This window comes from Lissotriton helveticus, chromosome 12 (assembly GCF_964261635.1).
Source record: "Lissotriton helveticus chromosome 12, aLisHel1.1, whole genome shotgun sequence".
Taxonomy (NCBI): Eukaryota; Metazoa; Chordata; class Amphibia; order Caudata; family Salamandridae; genus Lissotriton; species Lissotriton helveticus.
In genome coordinates, this window is record NC_136073.1 from 251,370,562 (window position 1) to 251,390,932 (window position 20,371).

At 46.0% G+C, this 20,371-nt stretch overlaps 1 protein-coding gene across 4 annotated transcripts in view; it reads left to right on the forward strand.

Annotated features, from left to right (window-relative positions):
* Window positions 1-20,371, forward strand: part of LOC144797609 (B-cadherin-like) — a 696,579-nt gene that overhangs the window by 579,345 nt on the left and 96,863 nt on the right. For 3 of the 4 annotated variants that reach the window (XM_078668297.1, XM_078668296.1, XM_078668299.1), the window contains 2 exons: window positions 2,889-3,064; window positions 3,223-3,351. The exons of the other annotated variant lie outside the window; for it this stretch is intronic. In XM_078668297.1, the coding sequence (XP_078524423.1) occupies window positions 2,889-3,064; window positions 3,223-3,351 (305 nt within the window). The remainder of the gene's footprint in view (window positions 1-2,888; window positions 3,065-3,222; window positions 3,352-20,371) is intronic. 4 annotated transcript variants of the gene reach the window in all.

The window sequence follows — 20,371 nt, forward strand, 5'->3', positions numbered from 1 at the left end:
TTAGATCTTTTCAATCACACACATCTGGCAACAGCCAGTACATTTTCCCTACTAACTGGCAGGTGTGCTAGATGGTAGTCTGATCTGAAATACAGAATGTTTTCACAATATCCACCATCTTTTTCAACTAAATGTTTTGTTTGCTTACAGTTTACAAGCTCATATAAAAATACTTTGTAGTCTATGTAGCTGATATGCTTAAAGTGTATAAAAACACTAATCGAGCGAGGAATTGTTTCAAACCTTCCTTAAATAATTACAATTTTAGCCACTTGTAATAAATAGGATTATTAGTTTGGGATTAAAGACTACACAGGAATAATCGTAGCCCTTAGAGTGAACCCTCAAATTCACGAAATTAACCTGAGCTTAACCCTCTGGTAACTAACACAGCGCAGACAATCTTGATATAGGGCAGTAGGTAAAGTATTTCTTGCAGAACCAAAATAGTAAAAATCCCAAACCGTATTAGTAATATGGAATCACATTTATTAAGTAAAATGACTCCAAAATGATAAAAAAAAATCCAATGATGGAAACCAGAGATGACTTCTTACTCCTTTAAGTAGGAGTATCACAAGAAGCGCAAACAGAAGTCAGAGGTTGTTAGGCTGGGACAGAGGTGCAATTTGCTGCTAACTGTGATGAAGCACAGATCAGATAGTCCAACATGGAGCATTCCGGTCAAACATTTTACCTTACTTTTTTGTCTGTTAATTCCCAACCCACCACAGGCGTAAACTTCTGAGGTCCCTCAGGATGGGCACTTCTGGACTCTATTGTAGGCACCTGCCGAAGTCATTTCCAGGTCATTTCCACTGCCATTTCCACTGGTCAGCTACATGAAGAAGCTTGTTATATTCCAGTACTTTGAACAGAAGGTCCGCTCTATGATCCTTGGAGTCTGTGTCTTTGTTCTGGATATTAGAGGGAGCAGGTCCAGTCCTTCAAGAATCCTCTCGGGTCACAGACCGCTGGTTCAGTCTACTGATTTTCCACAGTGGCAGGCGTGTTCTGAAGTAGGTGCTTGGAGATGCTGTTTATGCCTGGCATGAGCTAGTATGTGGGGATGACTCATGGGCACATCCTAACCAATGGGTTTAAGGTTCCTGGGGAGAACACCTAAAAAATGCAAAAGTGTCGAGTTTTGGCCACATCAAATGTAGGTTCTAAGGGCTGAAAGGATTACCTTAGTACACTGCCCACAAAAATCCAAACATACTCCCACATCAAATTCTTAAATCCAGTTTGAAGCAGCCACTGTACTCCAATAAACCCAGAGATAGAAGTCTGGTGGAACAAAAGTAGGGCTTTAAAGCAAATAGATTTTGGATGCATGAGAATTGGTTCGGTATCCTGCTTTCCATCTTTTCAAGTGCGCCCCAGTGTTCCAATTAAAACTCGTAGACCAAAGATTTGTCTTTCAAGTGCTCCTCAATGTTTTTTATGTCAGACCAGTCAAACAAAATTTGACACTGTCAAAAAAAAGATGCTCACAGCCTGTATACTGCTTAGTCTGTTAGGTTCAGAAGAGTCCTCTGCCCACTCGAGTCACCCTATTATTTGCTGTTGGGAGGCATTTCAGACCTTCATATCTATTCAAATTCTAATCCCTGACCGGGTGACCTTTAAGAACAAATGCATATTAGTCTGCAGCAATTTCAGGTTGGTAAAAGGTTACTTTCTAACAGTTAACTTTTCTTAATAATTATACAAAATCTCACTAACCTTAAGTTAGTTATTTAACGTTAAAGTATTTTTCTAGATAGTCCCATTGCTGATATACAAAGATTTTGAATGTCATTTGTATCTTCGTTTTCTACAGAAGGCAACTCTGCCTGCCACACAGAAAAAAGCTTTTTGGGACTAGTCACTTTAAGGACATGTTAACTTGGTATTTCTACATGTCCTACCTTTTCATGCCATGCAGTATTGGCTACAAAACCTACATAGGGTGGCTTGTTAATGTTTAAATGGAGGACTTTCACCTGTCAAAAGATTTTTATTTTTTATTTTGACTGTTCGAATTGCAGTTTTTAAACTGCTGCAGCCATGCTACACTGGTAGGGATGAAGCCATGTTTGCCCTGCCACTGTAGCAAGTGGCATAGGTATTGCAGTCCTGGTGAAATGCAACTTTCAGGCCCTTGGTATATCTTGTATCATATACTAGGGACTAATGGGTAACTTACTTATGCTAATTAGGTGTATAACAATTTCTCAATGTTGAAAGGAGGAATTCGGGCACTTTACAACTCTTTATCTGTGCACTTTAGCTCTGAGTTCCTAAAGCAGTAAACAAAATATAGGGTTCAGCAATAGTTGAAAGGTTCGGGAAGACCAGGCACAAAAAAGCAGATTTCCTATCCTATGTCTGTAGTGTGGAATATTCCAGGGTATTCCTCGTTAATCTCCCATAACTGACTCGGGTATACTGTGCTTGGATTGTAGGATGAATGGCCTCTGGTGATACTTGTAAGCTTTTCATGCAACTAATAAGCCACCCTGAACGAAGCGTTCACTTCAGTCACTCCTCTAGGATATTTGAGCTCTTTGCCTCAAATGTTTGATGTATTAATGAGTGGTTAAAATCTATTCCACTCTTGTGCTTTTTTAGAACGCTGGTTTTCAGATTATGTTTAAGGTATTTGTTTGTCATTTGTATTAGCTCGCTGATATTCTGGTTATTTGCCGGACTTCCACCTGAGGTTAACTGCTTCAATAATACTGTGATTATTAATAGCAGTGTTGGCATAAGTCCCTTAATAGACTCTAGCCTTCGAGAGATTCCTTTTTGCCTGGTCTATTGAAGTAAAGTAGAGCAATTTTAATCTTGTCATGCTGTAAATGATGTATTTGATCCTTTGCATTCACCTCTCTTATCCATAGGTACCTCTGTAATGGTGATATCTGCCACCGATCTGGATGACTCCGAACATACAGACAATGGAATACTAGGTTATGCCATCCTCAACCAGGAACCCAAGGAGCCGACTGACCATATGTTCACCGTCAACAAAGAAACTGGTGTCATCAGTGTGATTGCGAGTGGCCTAGACAGAGAGGTCAGTAAAGACCTTTATTGAGCGGGTCTACTTGGTTCAGTGTTTTTGCTTCCAGTTAAGGGGTTCTTGCCACGATAGGGCCAGTCTTTGTTCTTTTTGTTGTTGCTATGAGCAGTCCATGCTTACCCAAGTTTTGTGCACACCCCTTGTCTTTACAGAGGGTCAGGGTATATACACTGACTGTGCAGGCTGCTGACATGGAAGGAAAAGGCTTAACGACTACTGCAACTGCAGAAATTGAAATAAAGGACACCAATGACCATGCGCCCATCTTTGACCCAAAAACGGTAACTCTATTACTTTTTTCGTGTGTCAGCAAAAGCTTAACCTTTCCAGTACTTCCTAGCTACACAAATCAGGAACACTATGGGAGCTTTAGATTGTTATAGCTTATGTATTAAACTTCCACTCCTGCTTTGACTTTGGTCTCATTGAGCTAGGATAATCCTGCTTGGTAAGTTTCGATTACCTTATACATGAAACCACGGGGTGTACACGCATTGCAGGCTTAAAGCAGTGTCTTGTATCCAACATGGCTAGATTCTCTACTTCCACGTGCTTCCGTATCTCCAGTCAGATTGTCTGTTTAAAATTGCAGTTTATGTTTTAATGCATTTTTTTCATTAGACCAAAATAACTATGGTTTTCCAAAATGCCGTGGGTGGTGAGATTGGGGGAAGGGGGAAGAGTTTCTAATAATGGGTCAAAACTCTTGGTCCGGCATTGGTATTAAAGTTTTCGACCTATAATTTGAGCATTATGCTTTGTATTTTACGTTCCTGTGTCCCCATTATGTGATAAAGATTAGTAACAAACATTGTTATGAAATGAAGCTGATTTTTCAAAATGTGGCTGTTGGAACATGCACTACATCTTGATGCTCTTAGTGTTTTGAGGTCATCTACACCCCTCATTTTCCTTATCCTGAGTTACATTGAAGGTTAAAGTATAAACTTTTCGAGGCTCACTGGGACTCAGTAGCTTGAATCAAGAAATGGCATAACCAAGTGTGCTATTCCTCTAGCCTTCTGCCTCAATGTTCTCCAGTATTGGTGTCTTTCATAGATTCACATGCTTTAATATTCCCCGTTGTGGGAGTCCCACGGTAAATAAAATAGCAATAAAATACTAATAACATATGTAAAACATAACAAATTACACACTGGAAAAGGTAGTAAATACCTAGACATATTTCCTACATAGGAATACATGGTAGAGAGAAAACAAAAACCACTTGTAACATTCCTGTCATTATGTTGCTCCAAACTACAGCCAATCAGGAGCCAGCACCCCTCCAGAACCTTCTCCTCAGAGCTCAGTCCTTCAGATTTTCTACTGCACGTCGTGTGAAGGGAGTCTCACTGAGCTCTGCTCCGTTTTCTCAACTTCAAGTTTTCCTGTGATTTCCAGCATGTCTTCAAGTAAGAAGTCTTTATTTAGACCTTGTTCTTCTTGTGGGAAGCTGCGTCTTTACTCTGAAGATCCCCACAAGAAGTGCATTTACTGTCTTTATCCCGACCATGAGGTTGGCAAATGCAAATTTTGCAGGACCTTTTCAACAAAAACCCACAGGGAAGGCTGTCTCCTCCTGTGGCTTCAAAGACTTAAAGATAAGGATTCGGCATTTCAGACGCAGAAAGCCTGGTGTCTGGACCTTCAAAAGCAGCCTCCAAACGTAGCAGTGTGCATGATTTGCCCTCCATTCCTAAAAAAGCTTTCTCTGTGGCTCCTGCGGTGTCTTCACCTCCTCCTGCTACGTTCACGCCCACGAGACCTGGCTCTCAGACGTCTACTGCTTCTTCCCATCATGTTTCTGCTGAAAAACAGGTCTCTTCATCGACGTGAGCGTCGACGATCGTCCCGACGACTAGATCTGCCGTCTCAGCCGACGTGACAACATCTGCTTCCGGGGTGTCGACGACTGCAACATCGTCGTCCATGTCAACGAAGGTATCCCTCAGTTTTAAGACTGTTTCATCGACGATACCGATTGCTTCGTCATCGACTATGAAAACTCTCTCGTCGTCTGCTAAATCTTCATCGACGAAAGTTGTGAATCTTCGTCGGCCCTGTCGACGAGTGCTTCATCGACGACAACTTTGTCGACGGCGGCCCTGTCGACGATGGCCCAGTTTACGGCGGCCCAGTTTACGGCGGCCCAGTTTACGGCGGGTCCTTCAGCTACAACTCAGTCGACGACAATTGCATCTTTTGCTTCTTTGCCTTTGGTGCCGATTTCTTCCTCCAGGTCTGGCTCATCTACAGTCGACCCACTGTACCAACGTTGCAAGATGCCTGTTGACCAGCTGTCGATCCGAAGTGATCCACAGCCTCCCTCGCCCCTGTTTGCCATGGGTTCCGAGCAGGACTCTGGTTCTGACGACGATGTAAATCATTCTTCAGGGTGGCATGCAGTCCTTCTGATTTAGTTATCAAATGCCAGGACTATGGTGAGGACGATAACAGTATTTTCAGGCAGAGGAACATTCTGTGCAGGTTCCAACTACGATATTGCCCCTGTCACTCATCTCCAATCTCCGGCGTATGTTGGAGGATTACAACCGGTGTTTCCCGCCATCTCAGTTCACCAGTGCCTACAGCTCCTGCATTTGGTGCGGCTCCTGCTGCTTCTCCACTACCACCAACGCCTTCTCCTCTGGTTCAGGAATCAGTTCAAATGCACACTACAGTGTATGCCGATGACTATGATGACGTTCCTCCAGAACGTGAGGATGGTGAAGTTCGTGATGACGGCAGTCACATGGCTGAGTGGGACGACTACCAAATTCAAACACCGTCTCCCCCCCCCCCCCCCCCACTCCAGTGATGCCAGGTGATTCTCCGCCGGTGGACATTGCAAGTTTCCATCAACTGAAATATAGAGCGGCTCAACGCTTTAAGCTGCCACGAGTCCAGAGAGGGACTGTTTTCTCTACGATTTCAAAAATCAACCGTTTAAACAAATCCATACGGTTCACTGCATTAATTTCATCCCCTCACTCCATATGAAATAGATGATAACGCCAAATTCCATACCGGCCCAACTGCCCTGCCTTGAGAAGAAATTTAAGGCGCCCTTTGGATCTCCAGCGTACCTGATTGTGCAGCTAAAGCCAGATTCGATGGTCACCCAGGCTGCTCAGCGTCATTCCCGGATCCCGACTTATCCCATTACAGCTCCTGCTGATCGGGAAGGTCGTTGCCTTGATGCTATTGGACGCAAATTTTCAATGATTGCCTCTACTACAGTGAGAGCGGTGAATGCTTTAGCCATTTTAGGGCACTATGACTGCCAGATGTGGTCAGACATGTCTGCCCTTGTGGCCCTCGTCCCGGAACCGGAAGCCTTGAAAATTCTTCAAGAAGGTGAGAGAACGTCGGAGGAAATTGACTGTGCTGTTGATATTGCTTGTACTGTTGATATTGCTTGTACTGGCTTCCATCAGCTTGCCGGTGCAGCTGTTTTGCGGAGGCAAGGTTGGTTACGTTTCACCTCTTTTCGCCAGGAGGTGCACGCGAAGATCCTGGATATGCCGTATGACAGCGGTCGCTTTTTGGTGCACATGTCGATGAGGCACTGCAAACAATCAAGACACTGCTCGTTCTTTAGGGACTTTACAGTTCCGTAAGCAGCCTTTTCGTGGTGCACGCGGATGTGGCACCTCTTCCACTTTTCGCGGAGGAAACACTCAATATCGCTCCTACCACCAGGGTAATCAACAATATTCTTCCCAACAGCAGTCCTCTCGTCAGCAGTCTTCCAAATCCTACAGGGGGGTAGTCTTCCTATCGGATCCACTCCCAAACAACCATGACTTCCCTTTTCCCCCAAAAGTTGGAGGTCGAATCTCCCTGTTCTCTTCTCAATGGTCCTCAATCACCTCGGACCATTGTGTTCTGGACATTGTAGCAAAGGGCCATGCTCTGGAGTTCGTCAAGATTCCTCCCACCACTCCACCATCTGGCCCGCCTCGGCACACCTCAAGGAGCTTTTCCATCAAGTTCGTCTTATGATCCAAAAAGGTGCCGTCGAAGTGGTTCCCAAGTCTCAAAGGGGGCACGGTTTCTATTCCCGTTTTTTCCTTATACTCAAGACTGACTGGCGGCCGATCCTGGATTTGCGCGCACTCAACCAGTATCTCAAATGACAATCCTTCCGCATGCTCACACTTGTAGAGATCTTGCGTCTTCTCTCCATCGAAGACTTCATGACCACCATTGACCTCCAGGACGCTTACTTCCATGTCCCAATTCTTCCACGCATCGGAAGTACTTGTGCTTCTGGGTGGGACCGAGAGACTTCCAGTTCAGGGTGCTGCCTTTCGGCCTATGCTCCGCCCCTCATGTCTTCATGTAGGTATTGGCTCCAGTGGTGGCTTACCTGCGTCTCCAGGAGTCCACATACCTGGACGACTGCCTCCTCAAATCAGTCTCGCAACCAGCTACTTCGGGGACACTCCTTTGTCGGGACGTGTTTCGCTCCCTCTGCCTTTAAATCCGTGCCAAAGTCCCAGGTAGACCCAGCTGCCTTCAGAAATTTCTAGGAGCCACTTTGGACACTTGCCAAGGCATTCGTGTCTCAAGATCGTCAACTAAAGATTCTCCGCTTAGTGTCTCTTATTCGTGCAAAACGGTCCGTTTCAGTACGGATCTTAGTCATTCCTGGGGATGGCATAATCATGCATTTTGCTGATCCCAAACTGCAGGCTACGGACTCCCTCGTCAAGATGAATTGGACGGACAGTGGCGTCTGGTCACAGGTTCCTTAAACGACCTCGTCAGTGTAACCGCTCGCATGAGGGCGGCTCGTGGTGGGCGCAGCCATCCAACCGTGCAGCAGGGACTTCTTTTCTTTCCACCACTCCAGAACTCACTCTGACAACGGATGCCTCCTTAGAAGGATGGGGTGCACACCTTCAAGCGCGGTCTATAAAAGGCAAGTGGACTCTGCTTCAACACTCTTTTTTAAAAAAAAATTTATTTTTATAAATCTTTTTATTATAACACGAGGAAAAATATACATATCGGGTGTCATTAAACAAAATGCAGCACAGCTGTGGACGGGCAAATGAAGTGTCAAAATAATGTACAGTCATAAGCAACAGAAAAATCAAATTCAGCGTGAATCGGAAGCAAATCAATTAGATAGCAATGACCGTAGGCACCCATCAACAGCACCCGCCCACCAGGAGTATAGGATGTAGGGAGCAAACATGTGTCACCCCGATATGTTTAGGCAAGAATCGGGAGAATACGCCACAGCCCTTGTGAAGAAAGGAAAGGGGAGATAGAATGGTCATAGAAAATAACAAAGGAAAAATAAACCCCCCCCCCACCCTACACCCCTGCAGATGGCTACGACCTAACCCCACTAGCAGCGTGCCTGTCGCCCCCTAAACTACACCCCAAGGAAGGGAAAAAGTTGGAGGAGGAGAGTATAACAAATCAATTCGAGCTCCCGGAGTCCCATCCCCCCACCAAGAGCAGACATTCCGTGCCGTAATGTTAAGCAAATTATAGCAAATCAAGAGGCATTTCGTAGGGAAGCCGCAAGCAGGAGGACTATCCCGCCCGATCCCCGGCACCATAGAGGCAGCAAATCCCGTCCCGAACACATCAGACACTTAAATATCGAATACTCAGAACCACGTCTGGCCTTCACTCTCACAGATATAATCCAGCAAAAACATTCCATCAAAATCTAGTCTGGTTTAGCCCGAACCCTCACGTTCCCAGCAGCAAGAGCCAATACAATAGAACAATTTACAAGGGACAGAATCAGCCTAAGACAATGTATCGCATATCCCCCATAGCCCTAAAATCAGAAAATGTCAACACGGAGGAAGCATCACTTATCCTTGTCCAGTCTTGCTTATACCGCCAAAGCCCACCAAATTACCATTCTCCAAGTCCATAGCTGTAGGCAATCGGAATGCCAAGGCGAGCCCAAACTGCAACACGTTTGCAACGCTTTGATGCAACCGGACCTCAACCAAGCCAGTTTCCTGAAGGTACGGTGGACCCAACCTGGCACAGACATGTCTTCCACACTTCCTTCGGCAGAGTAGCGCAGGGGGAGAATGTCTCAATGTCCAAACACAGCTGGAGTAGCACAAGAGTCACTAGCAACATGACGTGGAGAGAAGTTCCATCGCTCAGTTCCAATCTGGAGCCTACAGGCTTGAAATGGCACGAAGACCAGTGTCTCTGGCCCTCCGGTATCAGTGACGGACGCCATCTTGTTGCATCTGGGTATTGAGTAAGGCATCTCGCTGTGCATCAACGGTCCAGCCGATCTCATTCGCCCAGCCGCAAGAATAACATCATCCATCTTACTCCCCAATGATCGGGCATCCTGCTCCAAGGTGTCGCGAAGGGCAGCCAGGGCAGCCATAAGATCGCCGAGGTGTAGTTCTGCCCCGTGCCCCCCCTTTGTCACGCTCCCCCGCTTCATATGTCCTCCATTAGGTCGAGACTCAGTCTCCCAGAAGTTGCACTCTACCCTGCCCACTATACTCCGGGGCAGCACGACTCTGGAATGGGGCCGAGGCACACACAGTGGGGCACCGGGCATCATGGAACCACCGTCAGGGTAACCGAAACACAATCAATGTGACCAGATTGCGGCCACCGATGGAGTCAGCCCTGCTCGATCGCGGCTCGGCGCAAATTCGGGATCCTCCCGCCAAAAGCGGGACGAGTCTCAAAGCAATTCCCGGCGGCGAACGAACAAAATACTAGTAACCACTTGATCCACACAAGGGCACAACGACAGGCTTATCCTCGATTCGTGCCTCCAATCGGTCAGTGTGAGCGCTGCGAAAATCGGTCGTTCCTTGCCACACCGGAGCCGACCGGACCCTCCCAGCCTCCGGTGGCCGCTGTTCTGCACTTGGTGACCGGCCTTACAGTCTAATCGAGGCTCCTGTCATAGGGCTGCTGCGGGCCGCAGACGTCGTTGGCAGTTTCTCCCTTTATAAAGCAGGCACAATTCTCGGGATTGCGCCATCGATGATCGGTCATGTTGATGCACCCATTTATGCCATTTTGCTGCAGGATGTAAGCACCGGAGGAGATGGTACTCTGAGCCGAGGGACTAGGCGGCCATCGCGGTCGCCGGCTTGGCTCCTCCCACCTGCTTCAACACTCTTGGCACATAAACAGGCTTGAGTTGATGGCCATTTTTCTGGCACTCAAGTCGTTCCATCCAGGGGGAATCGGTGCTTATTCAGACAGACAATACAACAAGTATGCACTATGTCAACAAGCAGGGCGGAACCAAATCTCCACTCTTGTCTCGGCTGGCTGTCGATCTGGGATTGGACACTCGGTCACCAGGTTACCCTGACCGCAGTTAATCTACCAGGCATCTCCAACCTCCTAGCGGATTCCCTAAACCGATCCATGTCGTTGACCCACGAGTGGGAGTTACATCAACCAACTCTCGACTTAGTCTTTTGACGATGGGGTCATCAGTCTTTGGATCTCTTTGCCACACCGGAGAACCGGAAATGCTCATCTTACACAAGTTGGCATACCCACCACGGGTCGTGCGGGAATGCCCTTTTGATGAACTGGTGTGATCTATTCGCCTATGCTTTTTCTCCAATTCAGCTAGTACCTCGCGTGTTGTGGAAGATGCAGAGACCACTGTGCCACATTCTCCTGATCGCCCCGGCAGGCGTGGTTCTCGGAGCTGCTTCTATCCCAGTGTGAGCCCATCCTCCATCCTTGAGAGGATCTCCTCACGATGGACAAGGGTCAGATTTGCCATCCAAACCCCTCTCTGAAACTATCGGCCTGGAACCTGAGCACCTTGAATTTGCCCATTTGAATATTTTGCTAGACTGCAGAGACATTCTCGCTCAGGCCAGAGCTCAGTCTACAGTTAGAGCCTCTTCGACTTGAGCTTGTAGGTCTTGTCATTGGTGCACAGCTGCAAATATCCATCCTTTTCATTCCACTCCGGCTCAGCTGCTCCTGTTATTTTTGCAACTGGCTCAATCAGGGCTTTCCCATTCTACTTTGAGAGTTTTCTTGGCGGCAATTTCTCGTTTCCGTCATGATGGCTCCTCCTCGCTATGTTCTTCCAGAGTCATTCGCCAATTTTTCAAAGGACTGTTCCGGAAGTTCCCACCGATTCGGCGTCGTCCTCCTACCTGGCACCTCAATGTCGTCTTGGCTCAACTAATGAAGGCACCATTCAAACCTAGCCACAAGGCGGATTTAAGTTTCTAACCTGGAAGGTAGCCCTTCTCCTTGCTCTGACCTCATCCCGTCACGTGAGTGATATTCACGCCTTCACCATTAAGCCTCCTTTTCTCCAATTCAAATCGGACTGTGTAGTGCTTCGCACCAATCCAACCTTTATGCCTAAGGTGCCCGCGGATTAACCTGTTTTCTTGAAAAACTTATTTGCCGATCCTCAATCTCCGGCAGAGCAACGCTTACATTCCTTGGACATTAAAAGATGCCTTAAATTTTACATCAACAGGACGGCCCCCTTTCGCAGGTCCGATCAACTATTCATTGTCTATGGACGCATGCGCAAGGGGCGTCCTGTTACCAAGCCAACTATTGCACGTTGGATTTCTTCAGCCATTGCCTTCTGCCATCAGAAAGCCGGCAAACTTCTTCAGTGAGGGCTCATTCCACCAAAGCGATGTCATCCTCTACTGCCCTGTTTCCCGGTGTGCCGCTTCATCAGATCTGCAGAGCGGCCACGTGGTCCAGCAGGCACACATTCACGAAACACTACTGCCTGGATGCCATCAACGAAGCAAATACAGCAGTGGGACTGGCAGTGCTTCGCAATCTTTTTAACTAAGGTGAGCCTCTGTCTTCCCTCCATTATGGTTTTATATGATTAGTTATTACTTCCAGGACTATATTATTGTCTCATTGAGTTTCTTCCATGCTGTTGCATGGCTATTTGAGCCTTGATCGGCTACGACTGCTCACTATTCTATTCAAGCATGTGAATCTTTAAAAGACACCCTAACACTGGAGAAGAACAATTGTTCTGTGGTGGTTCTCCAGACACCAATACTGGAGAACCACCTGTTTACAGGTAAGTAACCATTGTTCTCTGTTGGAGGCATGTGTGGCTGTAGGCACACATGCTGTGCCTTCTCTTGTCATCTAGTGTTAGGTCCAGATGTGTGAAAGTTGTTGTTCTAAGAAGTTTGCTTGAATCACAAGATGTCTCAATCTATTCCTGGTAATGTGCATGGGCTTCGTCTTTCGTGGTTTTCTTTCCGCCATCTGGTTCAGACATGTGCAACTGCAGATTAAAGTTGGTGCCGTAATCTCTCTGGGCCCCCTCAGTTCTTCTCCCTTCTGTTGGTATTGGTTTGCTCACGTTTCCCCCCTGTCACCTGGATTTAACCCAGTGAGACCTTGCCCTTGTGCTTTTTCAATGGCAAGCATGTCTTGCCTGTGATTAAAATGTACACTTTTCATACACTGTCCTCTGTGCTGTGCCAAGTACCCCAGGGCTGATCTACACCAGTTCTAGAACCTGTACCTATCTATTGAACACAACTAGGGCTCTTGCAACGCCTACTACTAGAAGAACACACACATGCATCACTAGAAATGACAATGGAGAAGGAACAGATGACAAGGAAAGACTGAGGGGGTAAAGGTAGTGATTGAGTATCAAAGGGCAGGAATGTGGAAGCCATTTTCCTTTTCTCCCTAATGCCAACAGACTGACGAGCCCAGTTCAACAAAATAAACTAAACACATATATTCCATTCTTTGCAGTCCCTAGTGAATGCGCTGCATCAAAATGTATTTTAGCGCACCCCGCTTACAATCAGCCTTCAAAAAATATTGTTTGCATGCCTGTTGTCCCTAAAAAGGAGAATATGTACATGGGACTGGTGAAGCACCCCCACTGGATAAGGAGAGCAGGCCTTTTGATGCGGCAGGCAAACCTGTTGCTGTGCAAGTAGCCAACAGCTGGTACATTGCTAGTTCCATCACCTTGCTGTCATGCTAACTGTCTCACTGGGACAAGAAGGAAGAGCTCCTCTTAACATCTCCCAGATGATTACCAGAAGAGGGGACATGAGCTGTCCTCAGAGTGCAAGCTCCTATCTAATAATACCTTCAGTATGTCCTTGATGCTGCTGACACTGCCCCTCTCTGCATGAATTCCAGCGTCCACCGCAGGCACTCCTTGCTCCGGGTCTTTGTCATTGTGGTAAATAAATAATTAATTACCGGTACTATTTTTGAATGCATTAATAAAACAGATAGCTCAATAAATAAGAGGCAGGATCCGATGTATCTGAGTCCAACAGGCTTTAATCAGGCACAAGGGAAGGGACGGGATCGGAACAGCCTGAAATAGAATGGCACAGAAGGCAGCTGCAACGTCTCATTAACAGTACAAGGTATATATAGTAAAACATCACAATTACATTACATACAGTAGGCGTAACAAGTGACAAGCGTAAGATAAGAACACATGGGCGTGAAAAGGCGTGCACAGGGCGTGCACGTAGACATGTGACGAGAACGTCACAGAAGTGTCATAAAGTGGGTGGATACATGGAGGGGGCTACCTGAGCAGCTGGAACCTTTAACCTAGTGGTGCGCGCAAACGGGCCATGACGTGTTACCGGGGAGAACTGGGGGCTATGACTTCTGCACTAGAAGAGGAGACTAAAGTCTGCGGTGTCAGGACGACATGTACCTATAGCATATCTGGTATCTGGTGTTTGGAGTACATGTTGATAGAATCTAAAAGTTATCAGGGCAAAGGCTACTTGACACTAAGGCTGGTGCATGCATATATTCTACATGTATTGCGTGTGCTATGAATCTTCATGAATATTAATACAGTAATTCTCTTGCAAGGAGACAGAAAGACTAGACTATAGCTGAAGCTGTTTATGTGGTTCGCTAGCTTAGGAATGTGAAGACGGAGAGCTGAACTGATAACTAGAGGCATAACATATTCTTGGCAGACAGGCAGGGCCAGGCCGGGCACCGCGCTGCGCGGCAGGAAGTAAGTGAAGGGTCAGGGATGCAGGTGGGGGCTGCATCGCTCCTCGGAGTGGGTTCAGGAGACTGGAGCTTGAATCTGGTGTCCGGGCCCTTTTGAGGCCTAGAAACTGGGACAATGCGGGGAATACAACGTGTACACTGTAAAACGTGGCAACATAGGCCTAATACTCGTTGCTTACACGAGAACTGGAAACTGGCATACTAGAGTTGGACACAACTATAATTGCGTCTTTAATCGATCATAGGGGGATATATGCATATCGATCATGCACATATAACATAGGATGGGGAACACGTAGGCACATATGACAAGGCAAAATTCAATTTTCCTCATTCCCTCCTTGTGCCCTACGTTTCCATCAGGAAACATCAATATTCATGATACCATCTATCTGTTCATATAGCATCATTTGCTCGTCTCGAATTGTCTTGGAACGGGACTTAGGACTAGGAATACAAGAGGTAGCGCACAAGCCGCAAATCGCAGGGCCACATTGTAAACAGAGACAGCAACTGAATATAATCATTACTGCTATACCCAGGAATGACCATACTTTCCATCCCCAGGCAGATATTATACTCCAGAGCCAACCGGACCATGTCCAGGTGCCTGGTTTCTGGTGTAACTGATGGGCAATTTTATGAAGTCTGGTTATAGCTGAATAAACAGACGGTGCGTTATTAGGAATGAAAATGCAGCAACTAGATCCGATGACTCTACAAGCTCCTCCCCTATCGGCCAGTATGACGTCAAGGACGAGACGATTTTGGAGCACAACAAATCTCATAGCAGATTGTTCTTCAGTTAAGTTACCTAAAGCGGAAGTAGTCTCATTCACTACTGCTTCAAGGGTTCTGGTTAGCCTACGTATTAACTTACTATTCTGGACAGGACCTATGAAGAAGAAACCTTTATTGAAATCTTGATACTGTTCTAAGGCAGTTTCAGTTTGATCGACAATTGGGGACTCAGTCTCCCTTCTATGTCTACCGTGTACTAGATGTGTGTTTCTGTGATAATCGGATGGGGCTAGGAAAACTGGTGGCAGTAGGAAGGCAATGTAACATGTTCCATCCCAATCGAGGGGCAGACGAACATATGCGGTCTGGCCACATACAAAATAAGAAAGACGTGAAGCTTTGAAAATAGATTTCCCACTGTAGTACAATCACTATGTCCTACATGTGCGGAACCATTCTTTCTGACACATAATTCACCTTTCACGGGTAGAACTGAAATAGCGGGCAAATCTGGAGTAGTCTCGGACTGAACATTCAAAACCATGAAATTCGAGGAATAATTACCTAGATCATATACTTCATTTTCTAGATCTAACCCTGTTCTATGGGAAAGACCTTCCTTGTCTGGGAAACATGTTCTATTCAGAAGGGACATATCATTCGAGGATGACGTCAACGTGGACCATGCTCCACACGAACCATTGTGTGAAAACGGATAGGGAAAGAGTGGCAGAACTCCCTTCGGTGTCTGGAAAGGGGGGAGTCGACCACACACCCAACAATTAGTGGCATTGCTGGTCTGGTGTGAATAGTGTAACATTCGAATAAACGTATTGCGCATGGCAAGACGATAGGATAACTCGTGAGGAGGCAGATCACTAAAAGTGTGCTCTACTGTAACATTAGAAAACATATGTACATGTGAATTAATAGGAAAACATAAATGTAAGGCATAACTTATGCAGGTAACCATAAGACTCAGAAATATCATGAAATAAAGTAACAATGCATCTACTTCGAAGATTCTTTTGATAACGTATTCTCTTAGAGTTTTGACTAACTCTCTCACTGTGTGGGTCTCTCATACATGTCAGGAACCTGTCTAACCGTTTCACCCGAGAGGGACTTAGACAATTAAACTGGCTGACTTACTAGACCTTAACTTTTCTTTATACTCCTGCTGCGGAGTTTTCTCTAACAGGGAAGTTTAGATTCAGTGTCTGGGCAGTCCTTGAACGGGGCAGTCTTTGAAAAAAGTTTTTGGCCGAAGTCCATGGAATCGCTTTACATGACTGGAGTGCAACCACCCCTTCCGGCCTTCAACCTTGATGGCCGTCCTCGTTGTTAGCAATACAAGTCTTGGCTCCTTCCAGCGGGGCTCCAGCGGACTTGAACGATCAAAATTCCTCACGAGGACTAGGTCGCCTGGTATGACCTCGTGCGGTTTCACTTGAGTGTTGTCTGGAAAAGCAGCGGCAACCTGTGAACGACAAGAGAGTAGTGCAGACATCAAGGAAGCCAGGTAATCTGTCAGCATATTACTGTCAACATCTGTAATTGTAGGTGGTCTAGGTGTACCCCACATGTTTGGGGGACGACCGAACACTACCCCATAAGGGGACAGACCTGAACGGGAGTGAGCGACCATTCTCATATAGAAACGGGCGACTGGCAGTGCTACTATCCAATCTACGCCTTTCTCTGCGCATACTTTGGCAATGCGGATTTTCAGAGTCTGATTATGTCTCTCTACGAGACCGGCTGCTTCAGGATGTCGTACACAATGGAACTTCCACTGGTACCCTAACAGAAGGGATACTTGTTTCATGAGTTCGGATGAGAATGGCTGGCCGTTATCTGAATACACGACCCTAGGTAATCCATAGCGGGGGAAAAACTCACGAACCAACTGCTTGGCAGTGGTCGCAGCAGTGTAATCTGGAACTGGATAGGCTTCTGTCCACCTGGACAAAGCGCATACAACTACGAGGACATACTTAACCTCGACATCGCTCCATCTGAATATAATCCATCTGGAGGACTTCAAAAGGGTGGTCAGGAGGATGGAATCCACCTTGTTCCACCGGGACACCTTTACCTGGATTGAACTGACAACATATCATACAGGTACGCACTTTCTGCTTGGCTGCTGCTCGTAAATGCTTGTTAAACCAGAGATTCTGAATACTGTCTAACATGGCCTTTTCTCCTAAATGTGCTGGACTATGTGCGGTGTTAATAATGACTTGAACCATAGAGTCTGGGAGAAACCATGTGGCTTTTCCCTTCGTCAACCATCCTTGATCTGTCTGGACCCCTCCTTGTTCAGACCATTTCTTGATTTCATCAGGAGTAGCATGTAACTGTATATCTAGTACGTCTTGTATAGGGTCCTTAACTGTCATACAAGTAGTCTGATCTGGGATGTCTGTCTGTGTCGTGTTAACTGGAATGTCTGGAGTCTGAGCTGTGAGCTTGGCTGTTCGATCTGCTAGATCGTTACCCTGGGAAATGATGTCAGTGACTTTCGTATGTGCCTTGCACTTCATGATAGCGATAGCTGTCGGTAAATGTATTGCATCTAACAGAGCTTGAATGAGGGGGCCATGCTGAATCTTGGTTCCATGAGAAGTCATGAAACCTCTTTCTTGCCAGAGCACTAGTCGTGTACGACTCCGAATGCATAACGTGAATCTGTGTATGTTTACTTTCAGGTTCTTAGCTCGTATGCAGGCTTGAGTCAGAGCGACGAGCTCTGCTGCTTGAGCAGACATGGTGTCAATACGATGTGTTTCTATAACTTCGGTTTCAGTAGTCACTGCATACGTGGCTACTAGTTCTCCTGTACTTGTTCTCATACATGAACCATCCACATAAAGTGTCAGGTCGGGATCAGGTAACGCAATGTCTGTCAAGTCTTGTCTTGGCTTTGTCATGGTGTTAACAACTTCCACACAGTCATGTGTGGCAGGATTTGAGGTAACTGAGGGTAATAGTGTAGCAGGATTTAAAATGTTGCAGCGTCTGATTTCTATGTGTGGCTGAAACCGTGTCAGTTCATAACCTGTTAAACGTGCAATAGTCAAGTGCTGAGTCTGTGTTCGGTTTAAAAGAACTTCCACGGAGTGTGGAACTTGTACTGTCAGGGAATGTCCTAACACTATGGAATCACTTTGTCTGATAGCTAGAGCTGTGGCTGCAACTGACTTGAGGCACGCAGGCAGAGCCTGGGCCACTGGATCTAATGTGCTAGAGAAATAAGCACAGGGCTTGTATTGTCCTGCTTGATCTTGTGTGAGAACAGATAATGCAGTACCATCACGTTCAGTGACAAAGTGTAAAAGGCTTACTGTAGTTTGGTGTTGCTAGAACAGGTGCTTGGCATAAAGCCTTCTTTAACTCATTGAAAACAAGTGTATGTTCCTGGGTCCAAGGGAGGACAGTCGATACGGCAGCCTCCTGTGTCGTTAACTTTATCAGTGGCTTGGCTAGAAATGCGTACTGAGGAATCCATTGTCTGCAGTAAGAAGTGAGGCCGATAAAAGCTCGTACCTCCTTCTGAGTCTTGGGCTGTGGAAGATGTGCTATTAACTGGATACGGTCAGGTGTCAACTGCCTACCCCTCTTGGACAGTAAGTGTCCAAGGTAGACCACTTGCTGGACACAGAATTGCAATTTAGAAGGGGACACCTTGTGCCCCATCTCGGCCAGGAAATACAAAACTGTAAGTGACGCACGTTCGCAGTCACGTTCAGAACTGGCTGTGATCAATAGATCATCGACATACTGGAGCAGAGCAGTGTCAGTTGGCATGTGAATATTGTCTAGTTGTCTTTTGTGCTTGACTATAAATGCTAGGGCTTTCTGTGAAACCTTGAGGCGCTCGTGTGAATTTATAGCTTCTTCCATTTAAACAGAATCCGAAAAGGAACTGGCTGTCTGGATGAATGGGGACACTAAAGAATGCGGTCTTGAGATCGATAACAGTAAAGAACGTAGCTTCAGAATCAATGGCAGTCAATAGGGAAGAAATATCTGGAACCACTGGGTACTGGGGTATGATACATTTATTAAGTTCTCTAAGGTCAATCACTAATCGATAAACTGGAGGTGCATTTGGATCAGTACGTTTTAGAATCTGAATGATAGGAGAATTACGTACATTGGAGTCAGTTTCTACAACCACTCCTTGAACAATGAGCTCGTCAATTTTGGATAAGGCTGCTACAGCCTCAGGTGGCAATTTGTACTGTCGGATTCGTGGTAATACAACACCTTTCTTCAGAGTGACACGATGGGGTGTGATGTGCATACAACCTACATCAGTGGGACCTTGCGCCCAGAAATGCTGTGGTACATTCAATAACCTTGGATCAAAATCACGTAATACATAATGACCTTTAAAGTCTCTTAACAGTCGCACCCCTTCTGGGGAGCAGCATATAACTGCTCCTAATTCTTTCAGGGTCTTAATGCCTAATAAATTCTCTGGACACGATTTCGTGAGTAACAAGTCTGTAGTTCGGGACAATGGACCAACTTCTAGAGTAACTGGTTTCGATATTTCATTAACAATGGGCTTTCCTGAAAATCCAAGGGAAACATTTCTAGAGCCTGAGAGTGGAGCCCCTGGAACCTCGTCATGACTGATGGTAGTCCTACTTGCACCTGTATCAATCAAACTTTCTGTCTTTCCCCAATACTTGACTGTGTACAAAGGGACCCTCTTGATCTACAGGAATCTCGATGAGAGGCAAGCCAACCTCCCTCGCTAGGCTGTTTCATGAATACGGCTGATAATCTGGATACTCTGACTGTGCGTACTGGTACATCTGCTGTGTAACGTGTTGTGTTGCAGCTATAGGCTGCGGTACTGTAACTGTCTGTGGTGCATTCTGCGGTAGCTGGGAAGTCTGTGAAACTTGTTCTTGTCTAGGCGGACGTGGTCTCTCCTTCGTTTTACCAGTAGCTATGTTGTGTTTCAGAACTGCACATTCGTTTATATAATTACCTGGCTGTTTACAGTAATTGCAGGTCCCTTTAACGGGAGCTGTAGGATGACTGGCTTGACTCGGACCCCTCTTCTGACTGTCTTGCGGAACAGACTGTGCAACTAGTACTTTCATTTTCGTGTCTTTCATACGTCTCCTTTCGTGTTCCTGCTCTTCCCTAATTCTGTTCTGGTGGTACTGTAGCATCTGGAGCATTTGTGACGGAGTATTAGCTTGCCAGGTACTTTCGACTTTCAGTACTCGATTTTTAACTTGTGGACTTGAATTCTCAACTAGCTTGGTAACAAAAAGATGTGGATACGATTCACTACTCGTTTTAACATTTCTCAAATCTAGAATAAAAATCACTAGTATCTTCGTCTTGTTTCTGTTTACAGGCTGAGATGGCATCCCAGTCTTCCTTTTTCGTGGCTAGTAATCTTGGCAAGACTTGTATTAATAACTCGGGCAATGCTTTAGCTTTATCCCCAAGACCGGTACCTGGAACTCGTGTGTTATCTTCAGTCTCTAATGCGGTCCAATCTATCTTTTTCTC